Source organism: Anabrus simplex, chromosome 2 (genome assembly GCF_040414725.1).
Source record: "Anabrus simplex isolate iqAnaSimp1 chromosome 2, ASM4041472v1, whole genome shotgun sequence".
Lineage (NCBI taxonomy): Eukaryota > Metazoa > Arthropoda > Insecta > Orthoptera > Tettigoniidae > Anabrus > Anabrus simplex.
In genome coordinates, this window is record NC_090266.1 from 858183153 (window position 1) to 858200529 (window position 17377).

The 17377-nt window shown below is 36.5% G+C and overlaps 1 protein-coding gene across 1 annotated transcript in view; it reads right to left on the reverse strand.

Moving 5' to 3' along the window:
* The window catches only part of Vps13D (vacuolar protein sorting 13D), an 866734-nt gene that overhangs the window by 304747 nt on the left and 544610 nt on the right, over positions 1-17377 (reverse strand). Inside the window, 2 exon segments of the mRNA XM_068226303.1 lie at positions 2844-2938; positions 3028-3162. Coding sequence (XP_068082404.1) covers positions 2844-2938; positions 3028-3162 — 230 coding nt within the window.

Consider the following 17377-nt stretch of genomic DNA (forward strand, 5'->3'; position numbering starts at 1 on the left):
ATTGGTCAGTGGGCCAGGCCATGCTTATCTCTTATATAATATACACCTGTCGCAGCGTGGAGTGACCGCTCTCTGGAAGGTGGAGTTTCCCAAGTTTTGTTTTGCTTGCTACACGATGTGTGTGTATACGATTGACACGAATTCATTACCAAGGTTACATCTGTTCTCTTTATGTAATGCCATGTATGGGTAATCTAGTATTTGACTTAATATAACGAGGATCATTAATATTGCAGTTTAAGATTTGTAAATTACCCGTACACTATATGATGTCTTCATAAAGACTTGCAATAATTTTACCCTAGGCTAAAACCACGTGAATGTGTTAGCGCGTGTGAAGTGATAGTCATACAGCAAGAACGTGTAAATACTTGAAAGAGTAATACGATGCATTTTGTTTGTGTAAATTTTGTACAGATCTAAATTGAATGGTCGAGTGTTGTACACACTGGATTCATGAAATCAGCAAGAGATGATGAACATTTGAGAAAATGTGAGACATCAGAAACTCGCTAAGTTGTAATATTGTGTTTTTAAAGGAATTTTTGAAGTGTTATATATTATTTGTTATTACGTTGTAGGTGGAATCATCAAGTTGTAATTTTGTAAAATATTGTTATGTTGTATACAGTAATGAATGAATGTACAGTTGTTTTGAAAACAAGTGAAATGTAAGTGGCAAAGTCTAGGTGTGAGCCATCAATGGAAGTGCTACTTGTTTCAGGCTCAGAGGGGCGAATGTGAGGTTTGGGACATCACTGCATGTTTTCAATTATTGAACTATATAATTAATTGATAAGATGTATATATTTAATCACTAATAGGTCATTTTTAAGGGTTTTATCATCCATTTCAATCATCATTTCATTTCTTTGTATCGCGGCTATAACGTATTCTGAACGAACAAATAATTGGGTAAAGTATTTCAACATCATTCATATTACTAACTTGCAGTAAAATTTCCAATAGCCGTTGTGAGGTGAGCAGAGTCAGCAGACTAATTTCAGCCCATTTCCAGGAAAAGTACGTCATCTAGGTTACGAGAGACCTTACCCTCTCTACCTCATGAAGAGACAGTTGATACATTATAAACGCCCACTTTTCGAACTTTGCTACCTGACGCTTTATTTCAACGGGAAAGTTCAGCCGATGTGAATGAACGTAATGAAGCAACGTGATGGATTCACAGCAAAACATAGGAGAAGGGATGAGACCTCGAAACTTACTGGACCATGTGATATGGCTGATGGAAGGAGACTTTTGAACTGATATACTTCGAAGACAAGAGCTGGGGAGGACATTTTTATTCTCACTCTTAGACACTGAGACACTCTTGGAAGACACTCTTACTACGATTCTACGTCTGCACATCGGAGAAGATTTTAACTTAGTTCACTTCGCATCTGAGTAGTACCGTAGGATACTACTCAAAAGTTACTCTCATTGGGACTTATCTCAATCACGAGAGGTAGTCAATGGGAGACCGGTTTTGACTAGTATAGGGAAGGAGAGCTTTTATTATGAATTTAGCTACACTACTGTTCCGTAATACGGAAGAATATAAGTGTATTCTCTCCATGAACATAACCCATGGTGGTTTTGCATTTAAAATTAGGACTCATTACGACTTTATATAAGGAGTAAAGTAGGAAGTGTTAAAAGCAGGAAAAGCATAAGTAGGACTGGAATCCAACAACAGATGAGGCAGTCGGTACGAGAGATCCACCCATCATCAGCTTCAAGACAACAGAGTCTACATATGGTGAGCTTATGGCATAAGTTACTGCAAGTCTTCGCGCAACAGTTCATTTTCTTAGTTAATTCCATTCAATTTTTCTTTTGCTTCCGTAAGTTCAGATTTCGTTAATACGCTGTTACGTCACGTTTTTCATCCTAATAAATAGCTGTTTTAATTTGTAGGTTCTGAAATTATTATTAATGATCCTTAAATTCCAAGTTAGTGTACTTAATGATTTGAGTTTCGTCACCTCACCCTTGCGAGTTTTTTGAGTCTCATTACGTATTATTATCATTATTATTAATTATCAACTTTCATTTTCAAGCCATAAGCTTGAAGGCTGGTGCCCATGGGATATTGTTTATGGAGAAACAATGAGATATGATTTATTTATTTTAATATTAAAGTGACCCGCCACATTATAATTTTGTCAAACATCTGTGGGCCGAATGGGTACGTCACACTCTTATGGAAATAACAGAGGATCATTCAAGGCACATTTAAGCAATGGCCAATGTGCTGACTAGTCATTATATCTGGAAGACTAGAAAGTTCAAATTCAGCAATCAACCATACTTGAAATAGCTTCCAGTGGTGATTTTTTTTTTTTTTTTTTTTGCTTTACGTCACACTGGCACAGATAGGTCTTATGGCGACGATAGGATAGGAGAGGCCTAGGAATGGGAAGGAAGTGGCTGTGGCCTTAATTAAGGTACAGCCCCAGCATTTGCCTGGTGTGAAAATGGGAAACCATGGAAAACCATCTTCAGGGCTGCCAACAGTGGGATTCAAACCCACTATCTCCCGGATGCAAGCTCACAGCTGCGCGCTCCTAACCGTACGGCCAACTCGCCCGGTAACTCACCGAAAGGAACAAGAACAATAATAATAGAAGAGATAAATATTATATTTACCATCTAGAGTAAGTTGAAGAAAGCTTTATCAACAAGTATTAATTCAGATTTAAATTAAATTTGCCAGAGGCGTCTCCAAAAATGTAAAAAAGTAGTTAGCGAGATGTAAATCAAACAACATTATTAAATTTGCCAGATTTTACTACACTATGATGGGATGGATCCTTGTAAGATGTGCAAGTATAACCTACCTCTTCCTTCAAAGGTGAAAGGAACTGTGGCACCAGAAGGAACACTGACCCAGTTTTCATTCACCTCCAGTGCAGTTAGTGGATATTCAGACACACTGGAAATAAAAGCCTACAATGTCATAAACAAACCTTTTAAGACCATTTCTTGTACAAACAGCACTAGAATTAAACAAAGTGAACTCACTAGTCAGTGTTGGTTATATGGGTGGTAAACCAAAGCCGTGACCCAGTGTTGTTGCACAGAGCGTATGGTACAAATGGCTGTCTTCTCCTGTAACCTGGTGGGCTTCCAATCTGTGCACTGCTCTCACTATCACACCTGTTACATTTAGAGAACATTTACATAAGAAATACAGGCATAATAATGATATACTATATATATTTTTTGAACGAACATATTATGACTGAATCATAAAATTTGCTGAACACTGCTATCTATATATATAAAATAACTTGTCCTGACTGACTGACTGACTGACTGACAGACAGACAGACAGACAGACAGACAGACAGACAGACAGACAGACAGACAGACAGACAGACAGACAGACAGACAGACAGACAGACAGACAGACAGACAGACAGACAGACAGACAGACAGACAGACAGACAGACAGAGTGAGTGACTGACTGACTGATTCATCATTGCTGAGCCGAAACTACTGGACATAGAGGAATGAAATTTTGGGGATACATTCTTATTAGCATGTAGGTGCTCGCTAAGGGAGGATTTTTGGATATTCCGTCGCTAAGAGGGTGAAAAGGGGGGTTAATTTTTAAAATGAGAATATCTATATCTCAAAAACTTAAAGGTTTAGAGTAATAAAAATTGGTATTTGCTAACTCCATTAAAAATAAAGAAACCCGTATTTTTTTGTTATCGGAAAATCCCAGGAAGGGGGCGGGGTTGAAATGGGGGGGAAACGTGGTTGAACACCTTTTATGAGGAGACGTATATCTCAAAAAACTGAAGATGTTACAGTCATAAAAATTTAAATTTGAAACCCCCTTTAAAAATAAAGGAACACGTATTTTTTTGTTTTTGGAAAATCCCAACAGGAGGGGTGAAAAGGAGTGAAAAATGGGTTGAATGCCTTTAATGAGGATACTTATATTTCAGAAACTGAAGATATTACAGATCTGAAGAAAGGTATTTGGGATCTCCTTTAAAAATAAACAAACATGTACTTTCTGTTTTTGAAAAATCCAAATAATGGGGGGGGGGGGTGAAAATGGGGGTGAAATTTTAAAATGTATCTGTATCTCAAAACTATAAAAGTTTACAGATGTAAAAATTGGTACTTAGAATCTACTTTCAAAATAAAGAAAAACATATTTTTTTGTTTTTGGAAAATCCCAATAGGAGGGGTAAAAACAGGTGAAAAATGGTTGAATGCCTTTAATAAGGATCCTTATATCTCAGAAACTGAAGATGTTACACATCTGAAACATGTACTTTTAGTTTTTGGAAAATTCAAATAGTGGAGGGTTGCTACTTGCTTTAAGTCGCACCGACACAGATAGGTCTTATGGCAACAACGGGACGGGGAAGGGCTAGGAGAGTGGAGGGTTGAAAGGGGGGTGAATTTTTACAATGAGTGTATCTATATCTCAAATCTTTAAAAGTTTACAGATGTAAAAATTGGTACTTAGAATCTCCTTTGAAAATAAAGAAACACGTATTTTTTGTTTTCGGAAAATCCCATAAAAAGGGGGGTGAAAAGGGGCGGGGGATGGGTTGAACACTTTTTATGAGGAAACGTTTATCTCAAAAACTGAAGATGTTACAGTCTCAAAAATTTAAATTTGGAACCTCATTTAAGAGTAAAGAAGCACATATTTTTTTGTTTTGGGAAAATCCAAATAAAGGGGGGTGAATTTTTAAAATGACTGTATCTATATCTCGAAACTGTAAAGGTTTACAGACGTAGAAACTGGTATTTAGAATCTCTTTTCAAAATAAAGAAACATGTATTGTTTTGTTTTCAGAAAATCCCAATAGGAGGGGTGAAAAGGAGTGAAAAATGGGTTGAATGCCTTTAATGAGGATACTTATATCTCAGAAACTGAAGATATTACAGACCTGAAAATCGGTATTTGGGATCTACTTTATAAATAAAGAAACATGAATTTTTTGTTTTTAGAAAAAACAAATAGTGGGTGGTGAAAGGGGGGAGGTGCATTCTAAAAATGAGTGTATCTATATCTCAAAACTTCAAAAGTTTGCAGATGTAAAAACTGATATTTAGAATCTCCTTTAAAAATGAAAGAACATGTATTTATTTTGTTTTCTGTAAATCCCAATAGGAGGGGTGAAAAGTGTGAATAAGGGGTTGAATGTCTTTAATGAGGATACTTATAACTCAGAAAATGAAGATATTACAGACCAGACAGTTAGTATATGGAATCTCCTTTAAAAATACAGAAACATTTATTTTTTTGTTTTTGGAAAATTAATTAACGATGGTTAAACAGGACTGACAAGTTGGGGCATATCTAAGAAATGTAAAATGTTACTGACGTAAAAACTGGTATTTGGAACCTCCTGTTAAAGCAAAGAAACAGGTATTCTCGGAAAATCCAATGAAGGGAGGGGGGTTGAAAAATTGAAAAATTAATTGAATTAATTGTATGAGGATACATACATCTAATAAAAACTAAAGTTATTACAGACGTGAAAATTAGTATTTAGATCTTCTTTCAAAATAAAACGATGTGTTTTTTTTGGGGGGGGGGGGGGGGAAATCATCTTTGGGGGCTGGTGTGAAAAGGAGTTGAATTCGTTTCATGAGGACACATATCTCAAAAACTGAAGATAATCGGTATTTAGAAGATCCTTTACTATTGAAGAAACAAATATTTTTTTGCCGGAAAATTCACTGAAAGGGGGGTGGAGGAGTGTGAAAGTAAGTGAAAAAAAGTGAATTATTTTTATGGGAATACTTATATCTCAAAACTGAAGGTATTACATGTGAACATTGGCATTTGGAATCTCCTTTAAACATAAAGAAGCACGCCTTCTTTTTGTTGGGGGGGGGGGGGGTAAATCAACTGCAGTGGGGTGAAAACGGAGGTAAGACCAATTGATTTTACTGTTCCTAATGTACTTATAAGGAGCCTCCGTGGCTCAGGCGGCAGCGCACTGGCATCTCACCTCTGGGTTTCGTGGTTCAAATCCCAGTCACTCAATGTGAGATTTGTGCTGGACAAAGCAGAGGCGGGACAGGTTTTTTCTCCGGATACTCCGGTTTTTCCCCGTCATCATTCATTCCAGCAACACTCTCCAATATCATATCATTTCATTTCATTTGTCATTCATTAATCATTGCCCCATAAGAGTGCAACAGGCTTCGGCAGCAGGCACAATTCCTATCCTCACCGCTAGCTGGGGGCTTATTCATTCCATTCCTGACCCGGTTGAATGACTGGAAACAGGCTTTGGATTTTCAATGTACTTATTCTGATCACAAACCGAACATTTTTAATCTTTCCTTTCCTTACCGAGCTTGATAGCTGCAGTCGCTTAAGTGTGGCCAGTATCCAGTAATCCGGAGATAGTGGGTTCGAGCCCCACTGTCGACAGCCCTGAAGATGGTTTTCCGTGGTTTCCCATTTTCACACCAGGCAAATGCCGGGGCTGTACCTTAATTAAGGCCACGGCCGCTTCCTTCCACTCCCTAGGTCTTTCCTATACCATCGTCGCCAAAAGACCTATCTGTGTCAGTGCGACGTAAAGCAAATATCAAAAAAAAAAAAAAAAAAAAGACTTTACTGGGTTTGTTTTCAAGAGCCATCTTTTCCTTTGGAGAACCTTCTCATATTACAGTAGATTCTTCTGGCTTATATATAAAAATTTAAACACATTTGAAATAAACGATAGGTATAAGATTGACCATGCAATTGTTCACCTCTATAATAAGGTCAATAATGCACGGAAGTATTTCATTCGTATCGCCACAAGTCCTGCGCACTTGCCTACGGGCGACAATGGTGCTGGTCATACTGTCATCAATGACAATGGCAGCAGATGTAATTTACTGCCAAGTAGAGATCTTGCATCTTGCTGTGGGGTCCAGAACATCAATAATAATAATAATAATAATAATAATAATAATAATAATAATAATAATAATAATAATAATAATAATAATAATAATAATAATGTTCTGGACCATCGTCAAGATGTGCGGACCGTGCTGGAAACGGGTCCTGGACGGGTAATGACTATGATTGCAGTCCGGCCGCCGGTTCAGTAGCGCCAAGGCACCCAAGACGACACCACGCCGGATCTCCTCAAGGATTTGATCAACATTAACAATGGTTATAGGAAAAGATGGCAAAGATTTACGGACCCAACTGACCGGGTGGAATACCTGGACCTAGCCCGGGAAGTACGAAATCGATTGCTGGAAAAAAGATTGAAAAATGGGAGGAACGTTGCCATAATCTCTCAGAAAACGAATCAGATCGCGAATTTTGGCAGAATTTCTCAGAAAACGAGTCAGATCGCAAATATTGGCGGGTTATATACAAAACGATAGCATTCAATTATAAATTTCAGTATAATACCGTAGCGAAGCACGGGTTTCTTGCTAGTCTATATATATAAAATAACTTGTCCTGACTGACTGATTCATCATCGCCGAGCCAAAACTACTGGATATAAAGAAATGAAATTTTGGGGATATATTCATATTAAGATGTAGGTGCTTGCTAAGAGAGGATTTTTGGATATTCCGTCACCAAGGGGGTGAAATTTTAAAATGAGTGTATCTATATCTCAAAACTTTGAAAGTTTACAGATGTAAAAATTGGTAGTTAAATCTTCTTTAAAAGTGAGGAAACATGTATTTTTTTTCTTTTCAGAAAATCCCAATAGGAGGGGTGAAAAAGGGCTTGAATGCCTTTAATCAGGATACCGGTACTTATATCTCAGAAACTGAAGATATTGCAGACCTGAAAATTGGTACTCTTGATCTTTTAAAAATAAAGAAACACGTATTTTTTTGTTTTTGGAAAATCCAATTAATGGAAGGGTGGAAAGGGGGGTGAATTTTTAAAATGAGTGCATCTATATATCAAAACTTTTAAAGTTTACAGAAGTAAAAGTTAGTATTTAGAATCTTCATTGAAAATACAGAAATACATATTTTTTTGTTTTCGGAAAATCCCAATAGGAGGGGTGAAAAGGGATGAAAAAGGGGTGAAAGCCTTTAATGAGGATACTTATATCTCAGAAACTGAAGATATTACAGACCTGAAAATTGGTGTTTGGGATCTCCTTTAAAAATAAAGAAACACATACTTTTTGTTTTGGGAAAATCCAATTAATGGGGGGACAGGGGTTAAAAGGGGGTGAATTTTTAAATTGAGTGTATCTATACCTCAAAACTTTTAAAGTTTATAGATGTAAAAATTGGTATTTAGAATCTACTTTAAAAATAAAGAAACACATATTTTTTTGTTTTTGGAAAATCCCAATAGGAAGAGTGGAAAATGGTGAAAAAGGGGTTGAATGCCTTTAATGAGGCTACTTATATTTCAGAACCTGAAGATATTACAGACCTGAAAATTGGTATTTGGGATCTACTTTAAAAATAAAGAATCAGGTATTTTTTTGTTTTTGGAAAATCCCAATAATGTGCGGTGAAAAGAGGGGTGAATTTTTAAAATTAGTGTGTCTACATCTTAAAACTTTAAAAGTTTACAGATGTAAAATTTTGTATATCTTCTTTAAAAATAAAGGAACACGTATTGTTTTGTTTTCTGTAAATCCTAATAGGAGGGGTGTAAAAGGATGAATAATGGGTTGAATGCCTTTAATGAGGATACATATATCTCAGAAACTGAAGATATTACAGAACTGAATATTTGTATATGGGATCTCTTTTAAAAATAAAGAAACACATATTTTTTGTTTTTGAAAAATCCAGTTAATGACGGTTAAACAGGAGTGACAAGGTGAATTTTTTGAAAAACTATATCTACAGAATATCTGAGAAACGTTAAGTATTACAGACATAAAAAGTTGGTATTTGGAATCTCCTGTAAATGTAAAGAAACATAGGCGACTTGTTTTTGGAAACTCCACTTAAGGGGAACTAAAAAGGGGTGAAATTTTAAAATGAGAATTCTACAGTATATCTCAAAAAACTTAACATGTTACAGAAGTGAAAAATGGTATTTTTTATCTCTATTAAAAATAAAAGAACGTGTAATTTTAGGTTTCGGAAATACCACTTACGTGGACTGAAAATGATGTTGAATTCTTTTAATTAGGCTACTGTTATCTCAAAAATGAAGATGTTACAGACGTGTAATGTGATATTTGGAATCTGCTTTAAAAGTAAAGAAAAACATATTCTCGGAAAATCCAATGAAGGGGGGAGGGGGGTGAAAGAACTGAAAAATGACTTAACTTAATTGTATGAGAATACATACATCTAATAAAAACTGAAGTTGTTACAGACGTGAAAATTGGTATTTGGATCTCCTTTAAAACAAAAAAAAACAAACAAAAAAACGCGTTTTGGGGGGAAAACATCTTGGGGGCGGGAGTGAAAAGGAGTTGAATTCCTTTCATGAGGACACATAAATAAATAACTAAAGAAGTTAGAGTCGTGATAATTGGTATTTAGAAGATCCTTTACTATTAGAGAAACAAGTATTTTTTGCTAGAAAATTCACTTAGTGGGGAGGGGGAGTGTGAAAGGAAGTGAAAAAAAGTGAATTATTTTTATGGGGATACTTATATCTCAAAACTGAAGGTAAAAGACGTGAACATTGGTGTATGTAATCTCCCTTAAACATAAAGAAACACGCTTTCTTTTAATTTTTTTTGGGTGGGGGTAAATAAACTTAATGGCACTGGGGTGTAAAAGGAGGTGAGACCAATTGATCTTACTGTTCATAATGTACTTATAAGGAGCCTCCGTTGCTCAGGCAGCAGCGCGCCGGCCTCTCTCAGCTGGGTTCCGTGGTTCAAATCCCGGTCACTCTATGTGACATCTGTGCTGGACAAAACAGATGTGGGACAGGTTTTTCTCAGGATACTCTCGTTTTCCCTGTCATCATTAATTCCAGCAACACTGTCCAATATCATTTAATTTCTCATTCATTAATCATTGGCCCAGAGGAGTGCGACAGGCTTCGGCAGGCAGCACAATTCCTATTGTCGCCGCTAGATGGGGCTTTATTAATTCCATTCCTGACCCTGTCGAATGACTGGAAACAGGCTGTACATTTTCAATGTACTTATTCTGATCATAAACCGATCATTTTTAATCTTTCCTGGGTTTGTTTTCAACAGCAGTCTTTTCCTTCGGAGGACGTTCTTAGATTATAGTATTCTCCTGGCATATAAATAAAAATTTAAACACATTTGAAATAAACGACAGGAATGAGATTGACCGTCAAATTATTCACCTCTATAATAACGTCAATAATGCACGGAAGTATGCCATTTGTATCGCCAGAAATCCTGCATACTTTCATACGCGCGACAATGGTGCTGGTCACATTGTCAACAATGACAATGGCAGCAGATGTAATTTACCGCCAAGTAGCGGTATTGCATCTTGCTGTGGGGTCCAGAACATATATAATAATAATCATAATAACAATAATAATAATAATAATAATAATAATAATAATAATAATAATAATAATAATGTTCTGGACCATTGTCAAATGTGCGGACCGCGCTGGAAACGGGCCCTGGACGGGTAATAACTAAGAATGCAGTCAGGCAGCGGGTTCAGTACCGCCAAGGCGCCCAAGACGACACCATGCCGGATCTCGTGAAGGATTTGATCCATATTAAAAATGCTTATAGGAAAAGATGGCAAACATTTAGGGACCCAAGTGACCGGATGGAATACCTGGACCTAGCCTGGGAAGTACGAAATCGATTGCTGGAAAGAAAGTTTGAAAAATGGGAGGAAACTTGCCGTAATCTATTAGAAAACCAGTCAAGTCGCGAATTTTGGCAGATTCTCGCAGAAAACGAGTCAGATCGTGAATTTCGGCGGATTATATATCTAAAACAATAAGTATTCAATTATAAATTTCAGTATAATACTGTAGCGAAGCATGGGTATCTTGCTAGTTTTAAAATAAATTTGCAGCACCAGTCACAGATGGGACAACTACTTAGCATATGCATGATTAGATTTTTGTACACCTTTCCATTTCCCCACATTCTGAGGCACGTAAGTGGGCATGCATTCCCTGTCAGCAGCTAGTCATGACATAATCACTTCCTGATTATTTGGGACCCTGTCTGCAGCTTAATCTTTTTCGCATTATTGCTGCTCTTGATTTCATCGCTTCCTTTCGGTATAAAAACCAACTATCAGGTTAATATTATAAAAGTACACAAATGTGAACTGAGTGTATAAAAGTGAATTGCAATTACATTATGAATTGCTGAAAGGATATTTAAATTTCTATCATGAAATAGTTTGTATAAGGTGTCAACAGAAAATAAATGAGAATCCGCTGAATACTTCCTGTTCAAAGTAAAGTTCCTGACTGTCGTGACATTAACACGGATGTGATGTAGTGTGTATATACTTTGTAGCAACTTTTATACAATCTATGTACTTCATCAAGAATATTTTAAACAGACAACTAACTGCAGTGATTTACAGTTATCAACTTGTCTAAAAGCTAACACAGGCATAAAAAATGTTACATGTTATAAACCTCATGATTAATCCGTATTGAAAGTTGTTATGACTTAACAACCATTGAAGGCATTTATTAATCCACCTATTCAATGCTTTTTGTCCACTTATATGTGGTTACAAATACATACTAACACTTAACACTTTCGGGACATGTTTCACCCTTCTTTAGGGCATCTTCAGCCGTAATACAATCTTAAAAATATTACACATAATATTTAAGAAAAGAAAAAAGAAGCTAGAAAATTAGCCTTGTAACCTTATTACTTAAAATATTGGTACACATAATGTGAAAATGGAAAACATTTGATAAAATCATGGTAAAATGTCAATGAAGAACTGTCGATGGTCATTCTAAAATCATTTGGTCTGATATTAATACTTCTTCTTAATAAATTTTGAAGTTCTAATAAAACTGATCAATTGAATTTGTCTGTTGTTTCACCCAATGCGATAGTACATACAGTTTTTCTCTAACAAAATAAAAGCGATATCACCAACACAGAAAAAGATGTGTTGCAAAAGACATGGTCAAGTTTGCTGCTTTTGTCATGAATGTCCAGATAGTAAAACACTCGAAGGGTAGTTGTAAATGATGTGGAAACTGAAGCCTTGGTGTACGATTGTGAGAAATGTGGGACGTCATGTAGGCATAATTTTGTAGAGTACCCTTGCCAAGAACTTTCAATAGTCTACTGGAATAATTGTTCTGTGTTTGTTATAAACAGTTACCCACTACCTTACGTTATATCAGTAAACACTTTTCTTTACTGAGCAAACATTTCTAGCTTCTTTTTTCTTTTTTTTAATATTATGTATAATATTTTTAAGATTGTATTATGGCTGAAGATGCCCTAAACAAGGGTGAAACATGTCCTGAAAGTGTTAAACGTTAGCATGTATTTGTAACCACACATAAGTGGACAAAAAGTATTGAATAGGTGGATTAATAAATACCTTCATTGGTTTTAAACTCATCAAAAATGTTTTGTAGCTGAGGAAGGCCTATATTAGACCAAAAAGAGTACTATTTTACATTTTAATTAGAGTTGAAATCGTTATGTATTGAATAGGTGGAACAAAAACTATATTCCAGGAAAAAACAGTTTATATGAATTCTAATAAGTCAATATGGAACAAACGTGAAGTTTATAAATTGTAGTAATACCATATTTACTCGCGTATTAGACTTCCCACGCCCCTTTTCTTCCACATTTACTGCCAAAAATGTAAGGTGGGGTCCAATATGTGATAACCTCAAATTTTGTGCAGTGAACACATGACTTCTAGGTTATAAAGAGTTACAAATTGTACATGTTAACATTCGACACTATTCTTTAACAAGCTTACGAATGTATTCGGAGTTTTACTGACTATTTTTGTTGGAAAGCAGTATTTCTAAATTTAAAAATAATAAATGGTGAACACATGACTTTTAGGCCTACATATAAAGTAAATATAGTCAGTTTTCGTCAGTCTTATATCACGTCATGTTTTTCATCACATTAACTCATGAGGCTGACGTCAGGAAGGACATGCTGTCATAAAAACTCGCCACAAAGATTCGTCTCACTTCATACTCGACCCCGTAGAGAAAAGGGTATAAGGGTATCATATTATGCAATATTAATACAAAAAATGTAATGGCAGTAATTTGTGTCTGTTGGTTAAGCAGTAGACCTACCACACAGTAAACTTGATCTTTGCTTTCATTTGAATTATCGTCATCTTGTGCCACCAACTTCCCTGCTACCGGTGTGTCGTCATTTCATATGACGACGTGTTTATGGCAATCGCAAGTATTCGAGATCCCATTTTTTGCAACTTAAAAAATAGTTTTATACTTGACTATAGAGTCAAAACAGTGAGAATGTATTCGCAAATGGTTTCTGGAGATGGTCTCTGTTATTCCTAGTTGGTGTATGTGTAGCAGAAGCCACTCCTTTTGAATAAAGCCATGCTGTGAAAAGCATGCCATGCTGATAACTAGCGTATGTTACGAGTTGTACTTCCAAATGTAATACATAGTGACTGAAAGCATTCTGTTGATAAGTGCGGCTGTTGAAAGCCAGACCTTTATTTTTATGCTTGTTCTCTACATTTAACTTAGGTATGCTACTAAGTGCCCGGATAGCGTCAAAGTTCCACGACGGAAAGAATAAAAATAAATAACAGGAGAATTTTATCGCATTTATGGATATCTACAGGTCTGGCAGTAATGCGTTTTAGTATCATAATGTTTAATTTCACACGTTCCTTGCCTCCAAATATTTCTTTTATTAACGCATAGTATTTTCTGTTTGGCGTCTCAGAAAACTGTAAAAGTAGTTAGTGGGGACGTAAAATCGATACTATTATTATTTAGGTACGTTGGTGAGTAAATCAATTGTTATGACTGAATTGTTTTTATCGTGTTTTAAACCTACTTCTCTCCAAAGATTACGTAGGCTATACTGGCCCGAGTTACGAGATATTAAACACAATCACTTTGTTAACGATCTCGCCTGCTATATTAATAGCAACAACCGTGAATATTTCTTAACTAAAGTAAACTGGTTTCCTCATCCCGAGGTGGTGCAGCCCCCAATGGAGGGAGAGCTGTATGTACAATTTTTTTACTGCATATCACCTTTCCTGCCATTCTAAAATCTCTGGCAATACGATACTGGGAATCGAACTCAGGCCCTCAAGAACGGCAGCTAACTGTAGTAACCATTACGCTGGCAGACATTCTTAACTACAAAACAAAGACATATAGCATGACTGATGCGAGCTTTAATTCCATAGGTCGGACAGGAAACTTTTCACCTATTTGTATGACGTCATCAGAATTGCAGTTGGCCTACACTACGGAGCCAACATTTCTTAACTACGAAACACAGATGTACTGCTTGACTTTGACGCGTTTTCATTGTGCGGGTCATACGGACGAAATTATTCAGAAATTTCTGTGATGTCATCGGAGCTGCAGTAAGGCTTGTACCTGCTTTGAAGTAGAATCGTTGTTCTTCTCTGATGAATTACGTTGGCAGATCTTGTATGCGAGATTTATTTTTCTTCATTTTCTTTGACCTAAAAATCCAGGGGTGTCTAATACACGAGGGGGTCTAATACATGGGTAAATACAGTATTTGAAATAAATTTTGTCGTGAGCAATTTTTGTGTAAAACCAGCTGTAAAAGAGATACATCAAGTTTTATGTTTCGCCCTCCACTGAAGCCTCTCCTCCAGCTGAAGTTTCTGATACAACTTATAGCTAAGTCCCTACTCACAATTATCCTAAACTTAAATACCAACTTCCATGAAAATCCACCAATTCATTTAACACGTAATACTGTAACAGACAGAAAGACAGAAATTAAACTGAACACGACATAGGCCATTATTTGCCCTGTCTGGTATAAAAACCAATTATCAGTTTAATTCTGAAAAAAGCACGGAGAGAAAGACTGTTTTACACATAGACAGATAGATTAAGATTTAAAATGTTAATGATACTCCAGTCTAATAATTTTATATTCCGCTTCATTAAAAATTAAGGTCAAGTTGATGTGTTCATGATCTTTAGAACAATCTTTTGACCCCAGTATCTGATATTCTGATGGAATCTTTCTCCCTATTTTTAAATCAGTTCCTATACATTTTCCAGGAAACTGGACAGAATATTTTTTTTTTTTTTTTTTTTTCAATTTGCACCAATACAGGTCTTATGGTGACAATGGAATAGGAAATGGCTAGGAGTGGGAAGGATTGACAACTAACATCAACTGTGTAGCTAACGTAATGAAACACAGATGGTATACAACATATCGTAACTTAAGATAGGAAATAAAGTACAGCAGTCGTTACTGGTAAAACTTTATATTACTACATTGATGTGTAAGTTGAATATTTTTACTTGTTCCTATCCATTGGAAAAATCAAGTTTATCAAGACAACTAGTACAAGCATTCTAACATTATTTTTTGCACATTAAAATGAATTGGTCGCGTACCAGATATATTTCATTTTAACTGACTGCTAATATTTCTGCAGCTTCCAATGCTCTTTATTGAATCATACCATGAGTTATGGCAAAAATCATCATTTCTCAAATTGAGTTATATTTTCGAACACTTTGGTTTCATCTCAGGATATTTACATTTATGTTTACACATTTATAAATTATTTTAAAGTGTGATTTGATAGAATCTAATGATGTCCTTCGAAAATGAAACATATAATTCTATTTTTAATTAAGCTGTTCCTTTCTCAGTTTCTAATAATGTGACCTTGCCGCGGTGGGGAGGCTTGCGCGTTTCAATGAAGCAGATAACCGAGCCGCAGGTGCAACCCTATCGGATGGGTATCTGTTGAGAGACCAGACTAACGAATGGTTAATCGAAAGGGGGGTAGCAGCCTTTCGGTAGTTGCAAGGGCGGCAGTCTAGATGACTGACTGATACGGCCTTGTAATAATACTCAACATGGCTTAGCTGTGTTGATACTGCTACACGGCTGAAAGCAAAGCCGTAACTAACTCCCGAGGACATGCAGCTCTCTCCGTATGAATGATGTACTGATGATTGCTTCCTCCCCCATTCGGATCTCCGGGTGGGGACTACACGAGAGGGGGAAATCATCAGGAAGATGGATACCGACATTCTACGAGTCAGAGCGTGGAATGTTAGAAGTTTGAATCGTTGTGGTAGGTTAGAGAATCGGAAAAGGGAGATGGATAGGCTAAAAGTTAGATGTAGTTGGTGTAAGTGAAGTACGTTGGCAGGAAGAACAAGATTTTTGGTCAGGCGACTACCGAATTATCAACACAAAATCAAACAGGGGAAATGCAGGAGTTGGTTTAATATTGAATAAGAAAATAGGGCAGCGGGTAAGCTACTACAATCAGCATAGTGAAAGAATTATTGTCGTCAAGACAGACACCAAACCAATGCCCACCACAATAGTGCAGGTCTATATGCCTACTAGTTCAGCGGATGATGAAGAAATCGAAAGAATATATGAGGAGATAGAAGATTTAATACAATATGTAAAAGGTGACGAGAATCTAATTGTGATGGGAGACTGGAATGCAGTGGTAGGCCAAGGAAGAGAAGGTAGAACAGTAGGAGAATTTGGATTGGGACAAAGGAACGAAAGAGGAAGTCAGCTGGTTGAATTCTGCACTGATCATAACTTAGTCCTTGCCAATACTTGGTTCAAACACCACAAACGACGGCTGTATACATGGACGAGACCTGGAGACACTGGAAGGTATCAAATAGACTTCATTATGATTAGGCAGAGATTCAGAAACCAGGTGTTGGATTGCAAAACTTTTCCAGGAGCAGACGTGGACTCTAACCACAACTTGTAGGTCATGAAATGCCATCTGAAGTTGAAGAAATTGAAGAAAGGAAAGAATGCAAAAAGATGGGATCTAGACAACTTGAAAGAAAAGAGTCTGAGGGATTGTTTCAAGGAACATGTTGCACAAGGACTAAATGAAAAGGCTGAAGGAAACACTATAGAGGAAGAGTGGAGAGTCATGAAAAATGAAGTCAGTAGGGCTGCTGAAGAAATGTTAGGAAGGAAGAAAAGATCAACTAAGAATCAGTGGATAACTCAGGATATACTAGACCTGATTGATGAACGACGAAAATACAAGAATGCTAGAAATGAAGAGGGCAGAAAAGAATACAGGCGATTAAAGAATGAAGTGGATAGAAAGTGCAAGGTAGCTAAGGAAGAATGGCTGAAGGAGAAGTGCAAGGATAATACCAATATAATGGTCCGTTATTGGACATTATAAATTTTCCAGCTAACTCATTCTTGGTTGCCTGCGTTTCGCCCTCGTGTGCTAAGTTAG